The sequence below is a fragment of the Heteronotia binoei genome, chromosome 3 (genome assembly GCF_032191835.1).
Source record: "Heteronotia binoei isolate CCM8104 ecotype False Entrance Well chromosome 3, APGP_CSIRO_Hbin_v1, whole genome shotgun sequence".
NCBI classification, from domain to species: domain Eukaryota; kingdom Metazoa; phylum Chordata; class Lepidosauria; order Squamata; family Gekkonidae; genus Heteronotia; species Heteronotia binoei.
This window is the reverse complement of record NC_083225.1, coordinates 24,592,175-24,611,972: the sequence shown is the minus strand read 5'-3', so window position 1 is coordinate 24,611,972 and position 19,798 is coordinate 24,592,175. Positions and strand designations below refer to the sequence as shown.

Sequence of the window (19,798 nt, the reverse complement as noted above, 5' to 3'; positions counted from 1 at the left end):
AATCCAGCTGTTATTCTTATGACAGAGCACGAGACCATCAGGAATTCGTTCCACTATATTTTGAATATAATATATTCCTTCAGCTCCATTTTCTGTTTATATTTATTAAATGTATGTATTAAAACATTTTTATCCCTCCTTTCCTTTTGGCTCAAGGCATGACATCAGATTCTTAGAGGATAAGGTAGGAGGTTATAAATAACAAGAACAGAGTAAAGGAGAGAAAAAGCAGTCTGAAGGGCGGGAAGGAAAGTGGGAAGAGAGGAAAGGTCGCCTGTGCAAGCACCAGTCGTTTCCGACTCTAGGTGACGTTGCTTTTACGTTTTCATGGTAGACTTTTTACGGGGTGGTTTGCCATTGCCTTCCCCAGTCTTTTACACTTTCCCCCCAGCAAGTGTACTCATTTTACCGACCTCTGAAGGATGGAAGGCTGAGTCAACCTTGGGCCAGCAACCTGAATCCAGTTTCCGCTGGAATCGAACTCAGGTCGTGAACAGAGTTCAGACCACAGTACTGCAGTACTGCTGCTTTACCACTCTGCGCCACAGGGCCAGAGGGTTCAAAAAGTCCTATTGCGGTACAGAGAGAAGAGAGCACACTATGAGGTGTAGGGAAAGAAAAGCCCACTGTCGCTGTTACTGATGCAGGAGTTTACAATTACAGGAAAATATAAAAGCGATAGCCTCTCGGCCTGTCCTTAACCTCTTTAGAGTATGTTTAATTAGATTGGTCGTGGCAAGAGATGACCAGTATTGTTTCTCAATAATGCATGGGCTCATGTCATCTTGTCTATATCAGGAGCCCCAGAGTCGGAAACGACTGGTGCTTGCACAGGGGACCTTTCCTTTCCAATCTATATCCTATTTTGTCTTATAATCACCAAGGATGAGCAGCTTCCACTCAGCACTTATTTCTTGAATTCTTCTAAGCTGACAGTGTTCTCCGATGCAATTTCTCTGCTGATTTCTGTAACTTTAAGGCAGATTGACACAGCATAGGTTTGCATTGTAAGATGCCCTGACATCTAGCTGCCAGAATCTTGCGCCTTTTCTCTAATTTTGAGTCTGCTTAACAGCTGTACATGTCAAGTCCTGCAAGTTCTTCTCCATTAAATGACTCAAGTGGGTTCAAGAATCAGTTTATTTGGATACCGACATGAGAAGCTAGATGAACATTGCTAAAACTGGCTTTGGCGGGCAAAGCCCCTCTACATATACCTTGAGGAGAACCATTAGACCATTCAAGCATTGGGTGCCGAAAGCATTCCCTCTCCCCAGTATTCAGTCCCAGCAGTCCCTTCAAATGCAGGTGCAAACTGATCTCTGTGAACCAGACTCCCCAACCTTGAAGCGTCTGGCACAGGGCAATATTGGGTACGTGATGGTTACAATACAGAGTGCAACAGATAGCATTGCATAGCTGAGACTGGGAGGTTACTACAGGGCAAGCTAGGGGTTCAGAATAAAACGGTTCAAAGTGTAAAAGTTATAGGTTACAGAATACATCATGGCAAGATTCAATCTTGGCAGTACGTGCAATTCATTCCAGTCATCAGTGCATCAGATTTTACTGTCTTAGGAGGTCTGCCCAGCTCCTTACAGATTTCAAGTGATAATGTGCCTTTCAGTTCCATTAAAAAAAAAAAACCCGTCCTGTTAATTATCCTTTTTTGTTTTTTCTTATCGCTTCAAACCTCAGCCAGTCAAGTACAGAAATCGTTCAAAGGCAACACGCTGCCTATATTTAAGAGGGTTCTCTCTTGCTGTAATTAGCTCGCTTGCATGTACTTTTGACAAGTATCGGGTCTTGTAAAACGTGACAGCTCCTCTTTAACTTTCCTCTGTCCTTCTTTTATTTCTAGGCTTTTAATTGGCTTCTCTGTAATGTCATTCAGACGACATCTCTCCATGATATTCTGTGGCATTTTGTGGCTTCCCTGACTCCCGCTCCAGTGGAGCCAGAGGAAGAGGAGGATGAGGAGAACAAGGCGAATAAGGAAAACGCAGAGCAAGTGAGTGGGGGCAGCAGCGCTTGCACGTATTTCACGGTTCATTTCCATACAGTGTGTACAGCTGTTTATCTGTTCAGAATTACTCATTAATGTGTAGGTATAGGAAATGTAGTGGTTATTCTCAGGGTTTTTTTCTGTAGCAGGAACTCCTTTGCATATTAGGCCACACACCCCAGATGTAGCCAATCCTCCAAGAGCTTACAGGGCTGTTAGCAAGGGGCCTACTGTAAGCTCCAGGAGGATTGGCTACAATCAGGGGTGTGTGGCCTGATATTGCAAAGGGAGTTCCTGCTACAAAAAAAAAGCCCTGGTTGTTCTTACCTGGTTTTTTGTATAGCTGAGGAAGTGATACTTTGCATCTGTAGTTCCAGAAATCAGTATTGATTCTTGAAAGAGGTTTGATAAATTGAGTGAGGAAGCAGGAAAGAATATAATTAATATATTTCTGTATTTAGTATATTTAGATGGTATGAATTCGCAGGGTCTTCCTTAGGCCTTCTTTTCCCTTAGTTAAAATCACTGTACTTAGAACTTTCCATTGGAAGATTCTTTGGCGAGAGTGTTGTAGGTTGCAGCCGTTAAGGACAGCTTAGGCATCAAGAGATGATTTTATGCAAATGAATTATGATGTTCACAATACAAGAACCCGTGGGCATTCGATGAAATTGCTGAGCAGACAGGTTAAGACGGATAAAAGGAAGTACTTCTTCACCCAAAGGGTGATTAACATGTGGAATTCACTGCCACAGGAGGTGGTGGCGGCCACAAGTATAGCCACCTTCAAGATGGGTTTAGATAAAAATATGGAGCACAGGTCCATCAGTGGCTATTAGCCACAGTGTATGTGTGTATATAACATTTTTTGCCACTGTGTGACACAGAGTGTTGGACTTGATGGGCCGCTGGCCTGATCCAACATGGCTTCTCTTATGTTCTTATGTTCTTATTTTTTTGCAACTTTTTGGTGCCATCGCCAGTATCCACCTGGTGACAGTTAAGGCAGAACCCCTTGTAATACAGTGAAGCTGAATGGAAAAATACATCCCCCCCCCCCAACCCAGTTTTCCATTTAATGGAAGAATGGTTCTGCTGGATTAGTCCCAAAGGTCCATCTAGTCCAGCATCATGTTTCCACCTGGGCCAGCCAGTTGCCACAAGGAAACCTTCCATCAAAGACTCGGCAGTATCTTTCCCTTGGAGCTCCTTATGTTACTCTAAATCAGGGGTGGCCAAATGTGGCTTGGGAGCTACATGTGTCTCTTGGACGTATGTTGTGTGGCTCTTGTGGCCTCTAAATCTGGAGTCTCCGGTTTGCTGTCGGGTCTCTCAACAGCTGTTAACGCTTTCTTCCTTGAATTTATCAGCCAGTGGCCATCATGATCAAATACACCTTTTCTGTGATGAACTTGGCAATATCAAAATAAATGTGGCCATCTAGAGCAGGGGTGGCTAAACTTGCTTAATGTAAGAGCTACATAGAATAAATGTCAGATGTTTGAGAGCCACAAGATATGAAATTCATATGTTTGAGAGCCACAAGGTATTGGAGAGCTGCAGGAATATAAATGGGGAGAGAGGCAGAAAGAAAGCAACTTTAACTTTAAATGCATTCTCCAAGCCACCAACTGGCTTGGCTTGGAGAAGTGATTCAAAGAGAGGAATGCCTTCTCCGAGCAGGCCAACAGGGCAGTGGGGGTTTCAAGAGCCACACAATATATGTCCAAGAGCCACATGTGGCTCCCAAGCCACATTTGGCCACCCCTGATTTAGAGTAACATAATTATACCCACACTGCAGTTTATTTCATTAAGGATTGGGAAGATAATTGCAAAAGCTTCTTAGAGGAAGTCTAATTCATAATCCCGTGTTTATGCAAGGGAAGTGTTATGCAGAGTCACTAAATTTTTGTTTAAAATGACAGCAAACTGTAAATCATTGCTTGGATTTGCAGGAAAAGGACACAAGAGTCTGTGAACATCCACTGTCGGACATAGTGATTGCCGGTGAAGCAGCTCATCCTTTACCCCACACTTTCCACCGCCTGCTCCAGACTATCTCCGACCTCATGATGTCCCTTCCCAGTGGAAGTTCATTGCAGCAGATGGCTCTGAGGTAAGTATTGCTGGTAGAATAGCCTCTTCCATTGCAGGAGTATACCACCACAGGTGAAGTGGAGTTGTAGGATGCCTCTGAATCTTTTGAGCAGTGAATGGTTTCACAGAACTTTAACGCTTTTAACACACTGATGGGACTTCGGAACTTCTCAAGATCTTCTGTGGAAATACAGAAGTGATTAAGATTTATTATGAGGGAAGAGGTGCAGATGGTTCCCATCAAAGAGTACAGTGCAACTGCTGTTCTGTTCATTTTATTTATACGGCACCAAGCCAACCATAAACGCCTAATAACTGAAACAAAATTGAACATTAAATGACAAAATTATCCATAAAATAGAATAAATAAAAATGACTAAAGTATCAGAAAAATCAAGAGATGTATTCATTTCTAATACAAAGACAAGCACTATAGAATTTAGCTACCTGTTTTGTAATATTCTGATTGGCATCTGAGAGGAGATAGAATACCTGAGCAGACTCTGTTACCCTGGTTTAGCCTTAACCCAAGGGGAAATACATTTAGCACGGGCAAGACTATACCAAGGACATCTTAGAAGCACATGTTCAATTTTCTGTTTCTCATAGCTCATACTGGCAAAGTCTCTGAGCAAATGAAATTTTCTTATACCTTCCTTCAAGGACAGCAGAAGGAAGGGTGGAACATCTTGCCAGGGAGAAAGCTTTCCTCATCTTGTGATCCTCTAAGATTGTCATCATGGTCTCTGTGCAGTCTACACATGGGTTTTCCGCCTGGAACGAACCCGACCTCGGAGAATTCAAAGCTAGCCTAGGCATTTATTTTGGCACGCATTCCCTCTCGGTCTAGGGAGCAGGCATCCACTGCGCATGCCTGGAGTGAGAGGAAGGCGCTCCACCCACCTAGTTTCTTTCTAACCCCCGTTCGGGATACACCTACCTCGCTGCATCTCCTACAACTTCAACTAGCCTTCATCTCTTCACCGCGTTTTTTCTTCAAGACTTCTCTTCTTCTTCAGACTGGTATCGTTAAAAAAAAAAAAAGACTTCCCCGCTTTGCTGTTTCCTTTCTTCACCCCCTTCCCCCCCCCCTCCCAGGCGTATGGAAGGGAAGGACTCCAAGGCAAGGCAGCCATAGAACTAGTCCCACTGCAGTTCCATCACACAGGATTCTATTCTTGATACTTCCTGGTTCCAAAGAGAGACCGGGGACAACGTCCAATTCTGGACCTCTGAAAACTCAATCGCATATTCTTTACAAAAAATTCTGCATGATAACCCTGCAGTCTATCCTACCACTGATTCCAAAGGATGCTTGGATGGCGTCGATAGACCTTCAGGATGCCTATTTCCACCTCACCATCAACCATCACCACAGAAGATTCTTACGATTCACCATTGGGGACCAGCACTACCAATTCCGTTCCCTACCCTTCTGCCTTTCGACTGCACCAAGAGTCTTCACAAAGTGCATGGCAGTGGTGGGGGCGATGCTCCAGCAACAAAAAATGTCCTTATACCCTTACGTAGACTGGCTCGTCGTGTCTCAATCCAAGGAACAACTTCTAAAGGGCATTTCGACCATTCCGTCTCTTCTGTCTCCGTTAGGTCTTCAGGTCAACCTGAAAAAGTCCAACCTGACCCCTACGCAAGACATTCAATTCATAGGTGCACGCCTATCAACAGTATCACACAGGGCCTACCTCCCTGCAGACAGGGTTCATCACATCCAATCTCTCGCTACTACTATCATGCGACACCCTACCCAGACAGCTTTCATCTTTCAACGTATGCTGGGACTTACGGCGGCCACTACCTCTGTCCTGTGCTTTGCAAGACTCCACATGCATCCTCTACAACTATGGTTCGTCCAGACGTTCCACCCGCACCAACAACACCAAATGGCTGCTCACTGTTCCACACCACATTCTACTAACTTTGCAATGGTGGATGGTGACACATCATCTCCTGACCGGAATGCCGTTCATATGGTTGCTCCCGTTAGCCATTGTCACGACCGATGCCTCAGGGTGGGGTTGGGGAGCCCATCTCGGGACACTAACGGTGCAAGGACAGTGGACAGCCTACGAGAAATCCCTGCATATCAACTGTCTGGAACTCTTGGCAGTCCACAGAGCGCTCAAGTCATTCCTACCATCCATCCATGGTCAGCACATCCAGGTCACATCGGACAATGTGGCAACCGTATTTTCCATCAACCGTCAAGGAGGCACTGCTTCTATTCGTCTCTGCAGACTGGCTTTATCCCTCTGGCATTGGAGCATTGCTGACAACATATTCCTAAAAGCTGTACATTTGCCGGAAATCCAGAATGTGCAAGCAGACACACTAAGTCGTCACCTTGTGAACGACCACGAATGGACCCTCAACCTTCATTATCTACAGGCAGTCTTCAAGACGTTCGGGGTTCCGGCCATAGACGTCTTTGCCTCTCCGGCCAACGCTCAATGCCCACACTTCTATACTCGAGGCCCTCCATCCATGCAATTTGTGGGAGATGCCTTTCTCCAAACACGGTCGGGACGACTACACTACCTGTTCTCTCCTATCCCTCTAATAATGAGAACGCTGCAAAAAATCCAGCTGGACCGGACCAACTGTATCCTTATCACTTTTTGGTGGCCTCGCCAGCCTTGGTTCGCTACCCTCCTTCTCTCAAGCAGTGTATTTCATCGCTTTCCCCAGGTTCGAGATCTCCTCTCTCAACAAAGGCAAAGTCCTGCACCACGACCCAGGACTACTGTGACTGACTGCCTGGAGAATCAGTTTCTAAATTTTCCTTCAGAAGTCAGACATGTTTTACTTAATGCCAGAAAACCTTCCACTAGAAAGTCCTTCTTGCAAAAGTGGAAGCATTTCTCAATCTACGCTGCTTTACACGATTTTCTTCCTGAATCATCTTTCATACCTCAAATTTTGACCTACACCTTATCCTTGTCCAACTCAGGTCTGACCTATTCCTCCCTAAAAGTTCACTTGGCCGCTATCTCAGCCTTTCATCCTCATATTGAAGGACGCACTGTTTTTTCCCATTCCGCAACAAAAGCTTTCCTAAAGGGCATTTTACATCTTCAACCTCCAATTCGTCAACTACAACCCACATGGAGCTTATCCCTAATTCTGAGCCAACGGCATCTATTCCACTGCATCTCTTGTCATGGAAGACAGCATTACTAGTGGCACTCACATCTGGCAAGAGAGTCAGTGACGTTTGTGGTTTTCGTTCAGATCCTCCATACACTATCTTCCATCATGACAGAGTGACTCTATGCCATGACCCTGCGTTTTTACTGAAAGTCATCTCGCAGTATCACTTGGGAAAGTCGACCACCTTACCTTCCTTCTTTCAAAAACCTGCTGACGCGGGACAACGGACCCTATACAATCTTGATGTATGTCGGGCACTTGCTTACTATATTGAAAGGACACGTCCCTTCCGCAAGGACCCTAGTGTCAAGCATGCGGGTTCAATGACGAGTCGAAGTTGATACAAAGACTACGTTTATTGATAGACCGATACTTTCTGTGTAACAGATTCTTGAGAATAATGCTGCATATACATTGATACAATACTTTTAAGGCTTACTTCAAAAGGATTCCAAGGGATGGGGGTGCAGGGTAGCTCTCACACATAAACTATCATAAATGTCTACATTCTCACAGTGTTATCAGGACTCTGTCCTTGCTTTCCCCAGATGTGTTGCACTCCCTACCAGGAATGTATGGGAAGGTGCTGATTACTTCTTCTCAAGTTAGTTTCATTTCTCACTACTTCTACTTTTCAGGCAATAAAGCAAGAAGGGGGGAGGGAAAGAATAACAGAGCTAGCAAAGCTGGGTCCTCCATGATACTTCACAGATCAGTGTTAGACAGGACCCTATAACAATCAATTATCAATGGAATTTCACCATGCTTGACACCTAGACTCTTTATAGCCTATGGAACTCTTAAGGGGGGGCACAAAATCTCTACCTAGAGATTTTCAAAGTGGATTGTGGCTACCATCGCTTTATGCTACCAACTGGCTAAACAGCCCGCACCTGAACACTTACGAGCTCATTCCACTCGAGCTCTCTCCACATCATCAGCCTTCTGTAGAGGCGTACCAATGGAGGACATCTGTGCCGCTGTGGTCTGGTCTTCTCCATCTACATTTGCCACGCACTACGCCTTAGATGTTTGTGCTCGGCGAGACGTATCCTTCGGGCAGGCTGTACTTCATTCCATTTTTGACTGAAGTCTCTAGTCTCTTCCTCTGTAAGTACAATATTTCTTGTCCTTATATGCATGCTTAACACATGTTCTTCTATTTCAGAACCAGCACCCACCTCCGTGCACTTCAGCTTACCAGTCACCCATGCGTGGGACTGCACAGAGACCACGATGAAGATAAACAGGTTGCTTACCTGTAACGGATGATCTTTGAGTGGTCATCTGTGCAGTCACACACACCTGCCCAGCCTTCCCCGTTGCTGGTCTATACTCTACTAATATTCTTCTCTATACAGCGGCTAGAAGAAACTGGGTGGGTGGAGCGCCTTCCCCTCGCTCCAGGCATGCGCTGTGGATGCATGCTTCCCAGACCGAGAGGGAATGCGCACCAAAATAAACGCCTAGGCTAGCTTTGAATTCTCTAAGGTCAGGTTCGTTCCAGGCGGAAAACCCATGTGTGTGACTGCACAGATGACTACTTGAAGATCATCAGTTACAGGTAAGCAACCTGTTTTTTGTAAGATGGGGAGAGGAGTGAGATGATACCTAATAGAATCTGACACAATAAAATCCAGGAAGCTTGAGAGGTGTCTGCTGCATAATGGAACAAAGGTTTCAAAGAATTCTCTGATTCTGTATGCTCTCAAGGGGTTTGCATGGATGGTTTTAAACGGAAGAAAACGGTTCTTGTTTTTCAGGTGCTGGAGCCTCAAATTCAAGCAGTCAGACCACCAGTTCCTGCACCAGAGCAATGTCTTCCACCACATCAACAACATCTTGTCCAAATCTGATGATGGAGATAGCGAAGAGAGCTTTAGCATCAGCATACAGTCAGGGTTTGAAGTTATGAATCAGGCAAGTCTTACCTTCAAATACTATCAAAGTTGTAGATGAGCATATGGAGGAGAGTATAAAGACATAACCACATATGTACAAGTGTTGAAAGTATGATTTGCTGAAATAATTTGAGTTCACAGTTGATTCCCCCCCCCCCGACCATTAAGTTATTCAGAAATTTTTGATTGATAACTTCACACAGATTAACTCGATACTTGTCATGTTGTCCAGTCTATGCCAATGTCAACTGGAGAGCCTCTGTTTCAGTTGTTTTAAGAAAATGGAAAACTTTAAAAATTCAGCATCCAATTTTGTTCCTCCTTGCTTTTGTTATGTTGCTTACATACTACTTAAAATTGTCGTGTGCATATTTAAATGAATAAAGGAGAGGAGTAAACAGGAGGGGAAAACATACTGTGTAATGTTAATTTCTCTTCCTTGGCTACCATGATTGAAAAATCCGTTTTACTTACCTGTCTCTGTAGGTCTTATTAAGTACACTTTTATCCATGTGGCTCAAGGCAGTGTACATGGGCCTCCCTTCCCCCATTTTACGCTCACAAATAACCCTGTTAGATAGGTTAGGCTGTGTGTGTGAGAGAGAGAGAGACTGGTCACACAGTGAACTTCATGGCAGTATGGTTTTGTACACCGTGGTGGCTGGTTTTTGTTGTCTTATGTTTGTCTCTTTGACTGTGGAACCTCATTGTTTTGACAGGAATCATGTATAGTGATTTGTTTAAAAGACCTGACCAGCATCGTTGATATTAAAACATCAAGCCGGCCTGCCATGATTGGCAGCTTGACAGATGGGTCAACCGAAACCTTCTGGGAATCAGGGGATGAAGATAAAAACAAGACTAAAAATATCACAATTAACTGCGTCAAAGGAATCAATGCCCGTTATGTGTCTGTTCATGTCGACAACTCACGAGATCTTGGGGTAGGTTTTCACTCTGTTGAAGCAAAGAACAGATAACTTTTTTATCTTATTGAAAGTTTTATGTATCATGGCATGGTTTTTAAAATCGCAGGCTTCGTAAAGACAGATTTGTTAAACCACTGATTCATGAGCGAGTCCTTCAGGCCTTAAGTTGATATTTTTTGTGAGCTCACAGATAGGAGACTTGAAAACCATGCATTTATACTAAAGGCACCGGCAGCATAAATAACTTTAGATGACTTAAGCCTGCACCACAGTGCCCTGCTGCATGCAACGAAAATGCTGAAATCTACAGGTAGCTTAAGTCCTGAGCATAACAGTTCTCATTTTTTGCCAAATGTACCTGCTGTTGTTTACTGCTCTTAGTAGAGACACTTATTATGTACTTTATTTTAAACTGAATCAGAGAGTTTTAAAGTACTTATCGCTCTTTCTTTTTGGCAGAACAAAGTTACTTCAATGACTTTTTTAACTGGCAAAGCAGTAGAAGATCTTTGCAGAATAAAACAGGTAAGTAATTGAGCCTGTTTATTTTCTAATAGGAGCAGCATATACCCTGAGGGTTATGAGATGCTTGTTTTACAAGTCAGTCTTCGCAAGTGAGCACAAGACCTCTTTGCCACTTTTTTCTACTGTACCAATGGAGGAAGCAATCTAGGGAAATAATGGAACAAAATAGGAGTTGGTTGCACCTTTAAGACCAACTTAGTTTTATTCAGAACATAAGCTTTCGTGTGCATGCACACCTCTTCAAATGAGGAATGAGGTACAGTAAGCAGAGCCACATATAGCTGGTGGGGTTTGGAATGCAAAGTTGTACAAAGTTAAAATCCAATAGCAGAATAGTAAAATTAACAAATTCAGAAAACCTTTGATCTGGGTTGCATTGGCTTGGGAAACCATAAAACAGTAATGTGTCAGAATGTGAGAATGCCTGTTAATTATTCTATTGCTAATAAACCTGGGTCAAAAAGAGGACATTTCTTTCTCAGAAGTTTTTCCTGTCCAACTAATTTACCTTTTAACATATAACATAAATGTATACATCATTCTAGTTTGCCATTAGGAAAAAATACATTAAAATATAGCAGAAGATGGGTTTAGTATACGTAATGAGATAAACAGCCAATATCCCTTGTTTGAGTATGTCAATACAAAAGCATTATTCTGATACACTATCCTAAAAGAGAAATACATTGGAATACTGTGGATATATCGCCATACTTGGTGAAAGTGGGTTTAGCATATGTAATGGCATAAAAAAACAAGACACCATCTCTGTTCAATCCTGAGGAGGTGTGAGTTCCAAGTCTCATAATAGTTTGTAATTTAGCAATTCCCCTCTCCATTCTGTTCTTGAAGTTCTGAGAGTGGGTTTAGCATCTGTAATGCTACTGCTGGTGAATGATGAACGCGTGTGCGTGAATCTTCCATTTAAAAAAACCAGGCCTTTTGCTCCAGTTGCTTGCAGAGACAAGTCACGGAGCCTTGTGTTTGTTTTCAAATATTTCAGCTGTTTCTCTTTGTGTGCTCTAGGTTGACTTGGATTCAAGGCACATTGGCTGGGTAACCAGTGAACTTCCTGGAGGTGATAACCACATCATCAAAATCGAATTGAAAGGCCCAGAGAACACTCTCAGAGTTAGGCAAGTGAAAGTGCTGGGATGGAAGGATGGAGAAAGCATCAAAATCGCTGGCCAGATCTCAGCCAGCGTAGCTCAGCAAAGGAACTGTGAAGCTGAAACATTGCGAGTCTTCAGACTCATTACATCTCAGGTGAGACTCTGAATTATGACACAGCAGCTCACCTATGGCGTGGTAAATCTGACCTCTGTCTTAATACTAAACAAGTCTGGGGCTATTTGGGTGGGGGGACCACAGGGAACCAGATGAATGCAACTCTGAACTCTTTGGAGGAAGGATAGGAAGTAAAAGAAGTGGCTTCTTGAAAAAATAAAGCTTCCTTTTGTGATTCTGACCTTTGGTTTTGTATATGGTTCTAAAAGGGTCCTTGCTTCCAAACCTTATTTTCCTAATGTTTTAATATTCTTAATGTTGCTCATTGTTTGCACTTTAAAAATGCATTCTTTAGCCTTCCGCACCTTGATTTTCAGAACTGATATTCTTAAGCGGAGAATGTATCTACAGAAACCTGTAATAATCACAGTCTTTGCTGCTTCTGATGGACTGGTTGCAGTTTAAAATGTGTCTGAAAAGAACTGCTAATGCCTCATTTTATTTTTTGATGCCCAGTGGCGCTCTTGTAACCTTAGAAAAATCTTAATTTATGGAAACTGAGGTCCTGAGCCTTTTTTATTACAAAAGTTTCTTAAGCGTAAGGATGTTTTGCTGGTTCCAAGTTCAAGATAAATTCATACCATAGTATTCCCGATTACTACATATGGATGTGAAAGTTGAGCCGTGAAGAAAACGGATAGGAAGGAAATTGCTTCCTTTGAAATACAGTGCTGGAGGAGAGTTTTACAGATCATTAAAAAAACAAGTGGGTTCTAGATCAAATCAGACTTTAACTCTCTAGAGAACCTAAAACGACTCAACTTAGGCTATCGGTCTTGGGACAAGAGTCCCTGGAAAAGACAATCCTGCTAGGGAAAGTTGAAGGCAGCAGGAATTGAGGAAGACCCAACATGAGATGGAATATCTCAGTGAAGAAATTATTGCCTTCAGTGTGCAAAACCTAAGGAAACAACATGGCAACACTTAATACACGCACACATTCAGCTCAAGCACAATACGATTTAATTGTTTTTATTTTGTATTGTTGCATTTTAAAAGTAACATGCAATCAGCTGCAAATGGTGCATCGAAATAGTCAACCCTGTAATGCAAGTACTTTGAAAAGCTATCAGTTACAGCTGTATAATGATGTATTGTCCTTTGTGCTTTCTAACAGGTATTTGGAAAACTCATATCTGGAGATGCGGAGCCCACCCCAGAACAAGAAGAGAAAGCGTTGCTCTCTTCACCAGAAGGAGAAGAAAAAGTACACAATGTATTTATTTGTATTCTACAATTACTATGGTTCTAAAACTAATCATTCAAGTTCTGTTGAATCCTGAAGTTGCAGTGCCTGACTCCTTCCCCTTTAACAGTGCTCTGCTGCCAACACATGGTGTTAAAATGTTTTGTATTTGGTTTCTGAGGCTATAGAACAGGGGTGTCAAACTTGTTTGTTATGAGGGCCAGTTTGTTTGTTACGAGGGCCATTTTGTTATGAGACCTTGTTGGGCTGGGCCATGTCGGGCCAGGCCATGTGTGTGCCTATTTAAGAGTAAGTAGCAGAGATATAAATTTTATAAAGAACACAAAGAGAAATATATATATTTTTTAAACTTAAAACATGCTTAAAACGTTGGCATTCATTGGTCTTAAAGGTGCTTTCTTTGTATTTCTCCCATGGGATCTAGGGAACTGGACAAAAGAAGCTCTGGCTCTTTCTTCCCTTCCGTAGGGAACTGAGGGGGGAGCCTCAGCCAATAGAAGGAAGAGAGGCTTGACTCAGTAGCTCTGCTGTTCAATTGAGAGAGCCTGGCAAAGCAAGCTTTTCCTCCCCCCTTCTTCTCCAAGAGAGGAGCCTCAGCCAGTGGAAAGAATAGAGGTTTTGCTCTGTAGCTCCTGTGCAATTGAGCAAGCCTTGCAAAGCAAGCTGTTATGCAGAAGGACGCAAGAACCATTAGAGTGATTCCTCAGTGGAACAGGCTTCCTCAGGAGGTGGTGGGCTCTCCTTCATTGGAGGTTTTTAAACAGATGGCCATCTAACAGCAATGAAGATCCTTTGAATTTAGGGGGAGGTATTTGTGAGTTTCCTGCATTGTGCGGGGGATTGGACTAGATGAGTCTGGAGGTCCCTTCCAATTCTATGATTCTATGAAGATATAGGGAGAAGGAAGCAGGTGACAGCCAGCTGCTCGGGGACCTGATAGGAACCATCCAGGGGCCTGATTTGGCTCCCAAACTGTACGTTTGACACCCCTGCTATAGAGATTTCTTGGAATACTCAAATTTTATACTATCGGTTGGAAATTGTTTGGCCACATTCATAGTAAGATCTGTAACTTTCTAGCATTTTATTTGTCAAAATAAAATGTAACAGCTGGGAGACACTTGTCACAGCAAAACAGCAGCAACAACAAAAACCCTATTCTATGGTTAAAGCGGGATGATTTAGTCTAAGAGACAATAAAGGGATTCCACTTAATTTGACAAGGAAGGAAAAACTATTCCTACACTATGATAACTGAAGAGATTTTGAGGTTTTTTTATTGAGCATATTTGCTGATTATCACTTCAGCAGCCGCTGTCTAAAGGCCATATCTACAACACAATATTAATATCCTACAACAACACAAAACATCAACACACAGTGGAGGTTTACTCTGGAGTAGTCCCATGCAACATTTAATACACCTGTGTGGCTAGAAACCTCAGTGGCCACAAAATTATCTACTGCAGGGATGGCCAACAGTAGCACTCCAGACTTTTTTGCCTACAACTCCCATTTGCCCCAGCCATTGGCCATGCTGGCTGGGGCTGGTGGGAGTTGTAGGCAAAAAACATCTGGAGAGCTACCATTGGCCACCCCTGATCTACTGCATGGAGCATTTAAAGGGGAAGGTACGAGGAAAAGACAACAACCCTCCAGAATCTACTGAACTCAAAGGCAGAAAAATAAACTCTTGGTTTCTGTACCTTTGATTTCAATAGTAGCTGCTGTTGGTTGACATTAAAGAGACATGGATTTCTGTCCAGGATTTGCACACACATTCTTCTTTGATTGTTCATCCTTCCAAACACCTAAGGGGAAGGAATGCTGAAGAATTTATTTTTTCCATGCCTTTGAATTCAGCAGGTTCTGGAGGGTTGCATCTTATTGGCCCTTTTTCCCTTTCCCCCTTAATGCTTCATACATCAGGCTGGTAATTTTGTTGCAAGCTTAGTTTTCAGTTTGGGAGGTGCACTGTAATGGCAATGTGGACAGATTTTTTTTTAGGGGGGGAAACAAGACAAATGCCTTCTCCAGATTATTTTAATGACAGTAAAATCAGAATGTGATGGAATGCTTGCCATCCTTAACACTTAACGCCACTCCTACCAGGTAACTGCTGTTCCTCAAGAGTCAGCTAGCTGTTAAGTTTCCTGCAAAGGAGGATGGAAAGTAGTAGACCCAGAAGAGTCTAGATTACAGCTCAAAAACAACTGAACTGCAGAGGATCACCAGTAGCTTTGAGTAAACAAATCATGGCAATTCTAGATAAAACAGCTAGTCTGTATATAAGTCCTTGACAGATCTTCCTGTGATTCTTTGATGCCATTCCAGTGATGATTAATGCTTCTGGCCATAGAAAATACATGAAGTCAGGGGTCCCCCAACCTTTCTGAGCCTGTGGGCAACTTTGGAATTCTTACACAGGACAGTGGATGCAGTCCCAGAATGGCTGCTATGAGAGGCGGAGCCAACCACAAAATGGCTGCCACAGCTTACCTTCAGTCACATAGTCAAGATCCTTGTCCAGTGTTTACAGCTGCTGCCAAAGCAATGGATTTGAAAATCTGCACAGGCAAGCAAAATCCCTTGCTGAGCAGAAGACCCACGTGGGGCCCTCCCACTTCCTTCAAACATTTGGGCACTGCATTGGGGACCCCTGCATAGGGTTGCCAATCCCCAGGTGGGGGCAGGGGATCCCCCGGTTTGGAGGCACTCCCCCCCACTTTAGGGTCATCAGAAAGCAGTGGGGAGGGGAGGGAAATGCCTGCTGGACACTCCATTATTCCCTATGGAGACTGATTCCCATAGGGTTTAATGGAGAATTGATCTACAAATACCTGGTGCTCTGGAGAGGGGCTGCCTTTTGAGATAGAGGCACCAAATTTTCAACGTAGCATCTGGTGCCTCTTCCCAAAATGCCCTCCAAGTTTCAAAACGTTTGGACCAGGGGGTCCAATTCTTTGAGCCCCCAAAGAAAGTGTCCCAATCCTTCATTATTTCCAAATGGAAGGAAGGCATTTAAAAGGTGTGCGGTCCCTTTAAATATGATGGCCAGAACTCCTTTTGGAGTTCAATTATGCTTGTCACAACCTTGCTCCTGGCTCCACCCCCAAAGTCCCCAGATATTTCTTGATCTGGACTTGGCAACCCTACCCCTGCACTAGCTTTTATCTGGGTGGAGTGAATCAGCCTGCAGTTATGGCCAGAAGTTTCACAATGACATACCTTTTGAGTGCAATCTAGTGTGTAAAAAATACTTCAGGAACATTTGATTGCCTAATGAGTAAACAGCGTTCTTCTAGAAAGAAAGTATGCCGTGTGTGTGTGTGTGTGTGTTCTTCAGTGGCTTTGTTTTGGCTGAGTAATATTGTATGTGTTGTTTGTAGCAGGGGAATCATTAAACATTTTCCTTTGGTAAGATTTTCACCTTACAAAAATTAAAATGTGAAACATACACTCACTCAGTATGATAATATTTATTTGGTTTTAAAGGCAACTTCAGATGCGGATCTGAAAGAGCACATGGTTGGGATCATATTCAGCAGAAGTAAACTGACAAATTTGCAAAAGCAGGTTTGTATATTGTATTCTTTTTCACAGTGCCAGATATTTGCATGCAGACATTTATGTTCAGAGCCTCCAAGGTGGGGAGAGAGGGGGCACAGCATGATTAAGAAGGGATGCAGCTTCCTCAACTAGGAACCATTGTTGTTTGCAACAGATAGTACCAGTTACGCTGAAGGAATGTTTCTCTAAGAACTTCTACCCAGGGCTTTTTTTGTAGAAAAAGCCCAGCGGGAGCTCATTTGCATATTAGGCCACACCCCCTGATGCCAAGCCAGCCAGAATTGCATTCCTATGCGTTCCTGCTCAAAAGCCCTGCTTTTACCTAAGGCAGGGGTGGGGAACGTCTGACCCGAGGGCTGTTTATGGCCCTTGGGGATTGTTGGGCAGAGCCGAGCCACGTGGCGGCCTCTACAAAAAAAGCCCTGGACCTAGGCATTTTCTAGGGTGGCGGGCCAGGTGTGTGCATGCCAAATTAGGTTCTCCCCACATGACTTCAAATAGAAAAATTATTTGTGTTAATTTTGCTGGCCTGAATAATTCTCCCTCGGCGGAGCACTGTTTTTTAAGTTGATAATTTTGTATGGCCCACGAATGATGTTATAAATATCCAAATGGCCCTTGGCAGAAAAAACGTTCCCCACCCCTGACCTAAGGAAAGCATGATGCAGTGCACAACATAATCATCTGGATTTCTGATAAGGTGGGAGTTACTGAGCCCATTTATCCCGGACTGAGCATATTCCCATCATTATGCATCTCCTGTTTATTTGTACAGGATGATTATGGGCCCTGCATCCATCCAACCTCAAGTAGCTACAAAAGCGGGAAAGGGTGGCCTCAGAGAAACCAACAAACTCTCTTCAAAAAAAGTCCCACAGCTTTTTAGCAAACCCGAAAGGAAAGTGTACTGATGGGACTTGAAGGAGTGCAAGGAAGTCAAGCTGCCCTGTTTTAACATTTCAAAACATTCTGAATGGGCCTTGTATTTGATCCCTTGAGAGACATGTCTCTGTGACCCTATTGAAAGGTGTGGCTGCAAATTTTTATTTATTAGATTTTTTTTAGTCACCACTCACCCAAAGGGTCTTGTGATGACTTACAACATTAAAACCAAGGTAAAAACAACATAGACATAAATAACAAATATAAAATGTTAACATTAAAATACATGGCTATTACCATACCACTATCAAAACAGGCCAAACATGGTTACCCTCTAAAGGCCAACCTAAACAATTCAGCTTTGTGTGTCCTGCAAAAACTAAACAAGTCTGGCCCTCCAAGAGTACAGTCTACAGGGTAGGGACCACAACTAAGAAGTCTCCCTGGTGAAAGCTAACTGAGCCATCCTGGGGCCAAGCACCTGTAAGACATCCCTAGATGATAACCAAAGGGAGCATGGGGAGTTGTAACAGGAGAGGCAGTCCCATAGGTATGAGGGTCTCAGACCATTAAGAGCTTTAAAGGTTAACACCAACACCCTAAATTGGATCTGGAGGCTATTAGTAGCTAGTGCAGTTGCCACAGAATTGGGGAAATATTAGCTGACCATGATGTTCCAGTCAGCAATTGCATTCTGGACTGCCTGCAATTTCCAAAACGTTTTCAAGGGTAGTCCTACATAGAGTGAATTGCAGTAGTCCAGTTGAGAAGTGTCCATTACATAGATCAATGTGACAAGATCTGACCCGGACAAAATAAGGAGCTAGCAAGCCTGGTATAGGTGAAAAAACGCTGATTGTGTTACCATGGATATTTGTTTATCCACTGATAGCACAGAATCCAACCACACCTGGAGGCTCTTTGTAGAGTCTACAGCTGTCAACTGGACACCATTAAGTCTCAGGAGAGACCTTCCAGCTAGCATCTCAATCTTTCCCAGCCACATATACATATCTGGCTTGGCTGTTAGGTACAATGTAAAGATGAAAATGAAATGCAAGTCGATTTTCTTTCTAGTTGACATTGGAGGCCACTAGGGGTGTCCACTCAGCATATACCAAGCCAAATAAATATTTATTCAGTTGAATCAGATTAGAGAATCTGATTCAGCTACGGAAATAGCTGTGCCTGAATAAAAGCCAATTTTATTTGGCGCTTATTTGGGCACAGCTACAAGGCACATGAAGTTTAAATGCCTTCTGAACTCTCCGAGTCATGCCGCCATGGTGACATGAGTTGGTGAGTGAACTCAGAAGCCATTTAAATGCCTTCTGAATGCCATTATTTATTTTATTTTATTTATAATTTGGATTCATATATCATCCTTCTCTGAGTTCACAGAGTTCAGGACAGTTAACAACAGAACTATACAATTTAAAATCCACAAGTTAAAATAGTTAAAAATAACATCAGATGGCGCCAAAATAAACATGCAGTATGCATTACTATCTTGCAATACATGGAAAAAGCAGAGTGGGGGAGGGGAAGGGAATGCCAGAATTCCCTGTGGGGATGGTTCCCATAATGGAGTTGAATGAATTTGGATTTCCTGAATATTTATCCTAATTTCAATGCAGTACCAACACTGGGATTTGGGAACACCAATTTTTTTTTTGGTCCAATGGACCCGAATCAGGAAAAAACCAAAAAAAATTTGCACGCTCCTACTCATCAGCAGTGTAGAGCCAGTTTGGTGTAGTGGTTAAGTGTGCGGACTCTCATCTGGGAGAACCGGGTTTGATTCCCCACTCCTCCACTTGCACCTGCTGGAATGGCCTTGGGTCAGTCATAGCTCTGGCAGAGGTTGTCCTTGAAAGGGCAGCTGCTGTGAGAGCCCTCTCCAGCCCCACCCACCTCACAGGGTGTCTGTTGTGGGGGAGGAAGGTAAAGGAGATTGTGAGCCGCTCTGAGACTCTTCGGAGTGGAGGGCGGGATATAAATCCAATATCTTCTTCTTCTTCTTCTTCTTCTTCCCTCTAAGCTGAGTTAGTGTGAGCTAGCTCACAGTTTTTTAGCCTCTGGCTCATACATTTTTGTCTTAGCTCAGGATGGATGGCCTCAGAGCAAACTAATTATGCAGTAGCCAAATTGCTTGCTCACAACTTTAATGCCAGTAGCTCACAAAGTAGAATTTTTGCTCATGAGACTCCACATGTTAGAGGGAG

General features: G+C 43.2%; 1 protein-coding gene across 1 annotated transcript in view; it reads left to right on the top strand.

Moving 5' to 3' along the window:
* The window catches only part of MYCBP2 (MYC binding protein 2), a 218,300-nt gene that overhangs the window by 176,210 nt on the left and 22,292 nt on the right, over positions 1 to 19,798 (top strand). The window contains exons 62-69 of the mRNA XM_060233596.1: positions 1,862 to 2,011; positions 3,963 to 4,123; positions 9,036 to 9,192; positions 9,893 to 10,117; positions 10,562 to 10,627; positions 11,654 to 11,893; positions 13,032 to 13,130; positions 16,617 to 16,697. Of these exons, the coding sequence (XP_060089579.1) occupies positions 1,862 to 2,011; positions 3,963 to 4,123; positions 9,036 to 9,192; positions 9,893 to 10,117; positions 10,562 to 10,627; positions 11,654 to 11,893; positions 13,032 to 13,130; positions 16,617 to 16,697 (1,179 nt within the window). The remainder of the gene's footprint in view (positions 1 to 1,861; positions 2,012 to 3,962; positions 4,124 to 9,035; positions 9,193 to 9,892; positions 10,118 to 10,561; positions 10,628 to 11,653; positions 11,894 to 13,031; positions 13,131 to 16,616; positions 16,698 to 19,798) is intronic.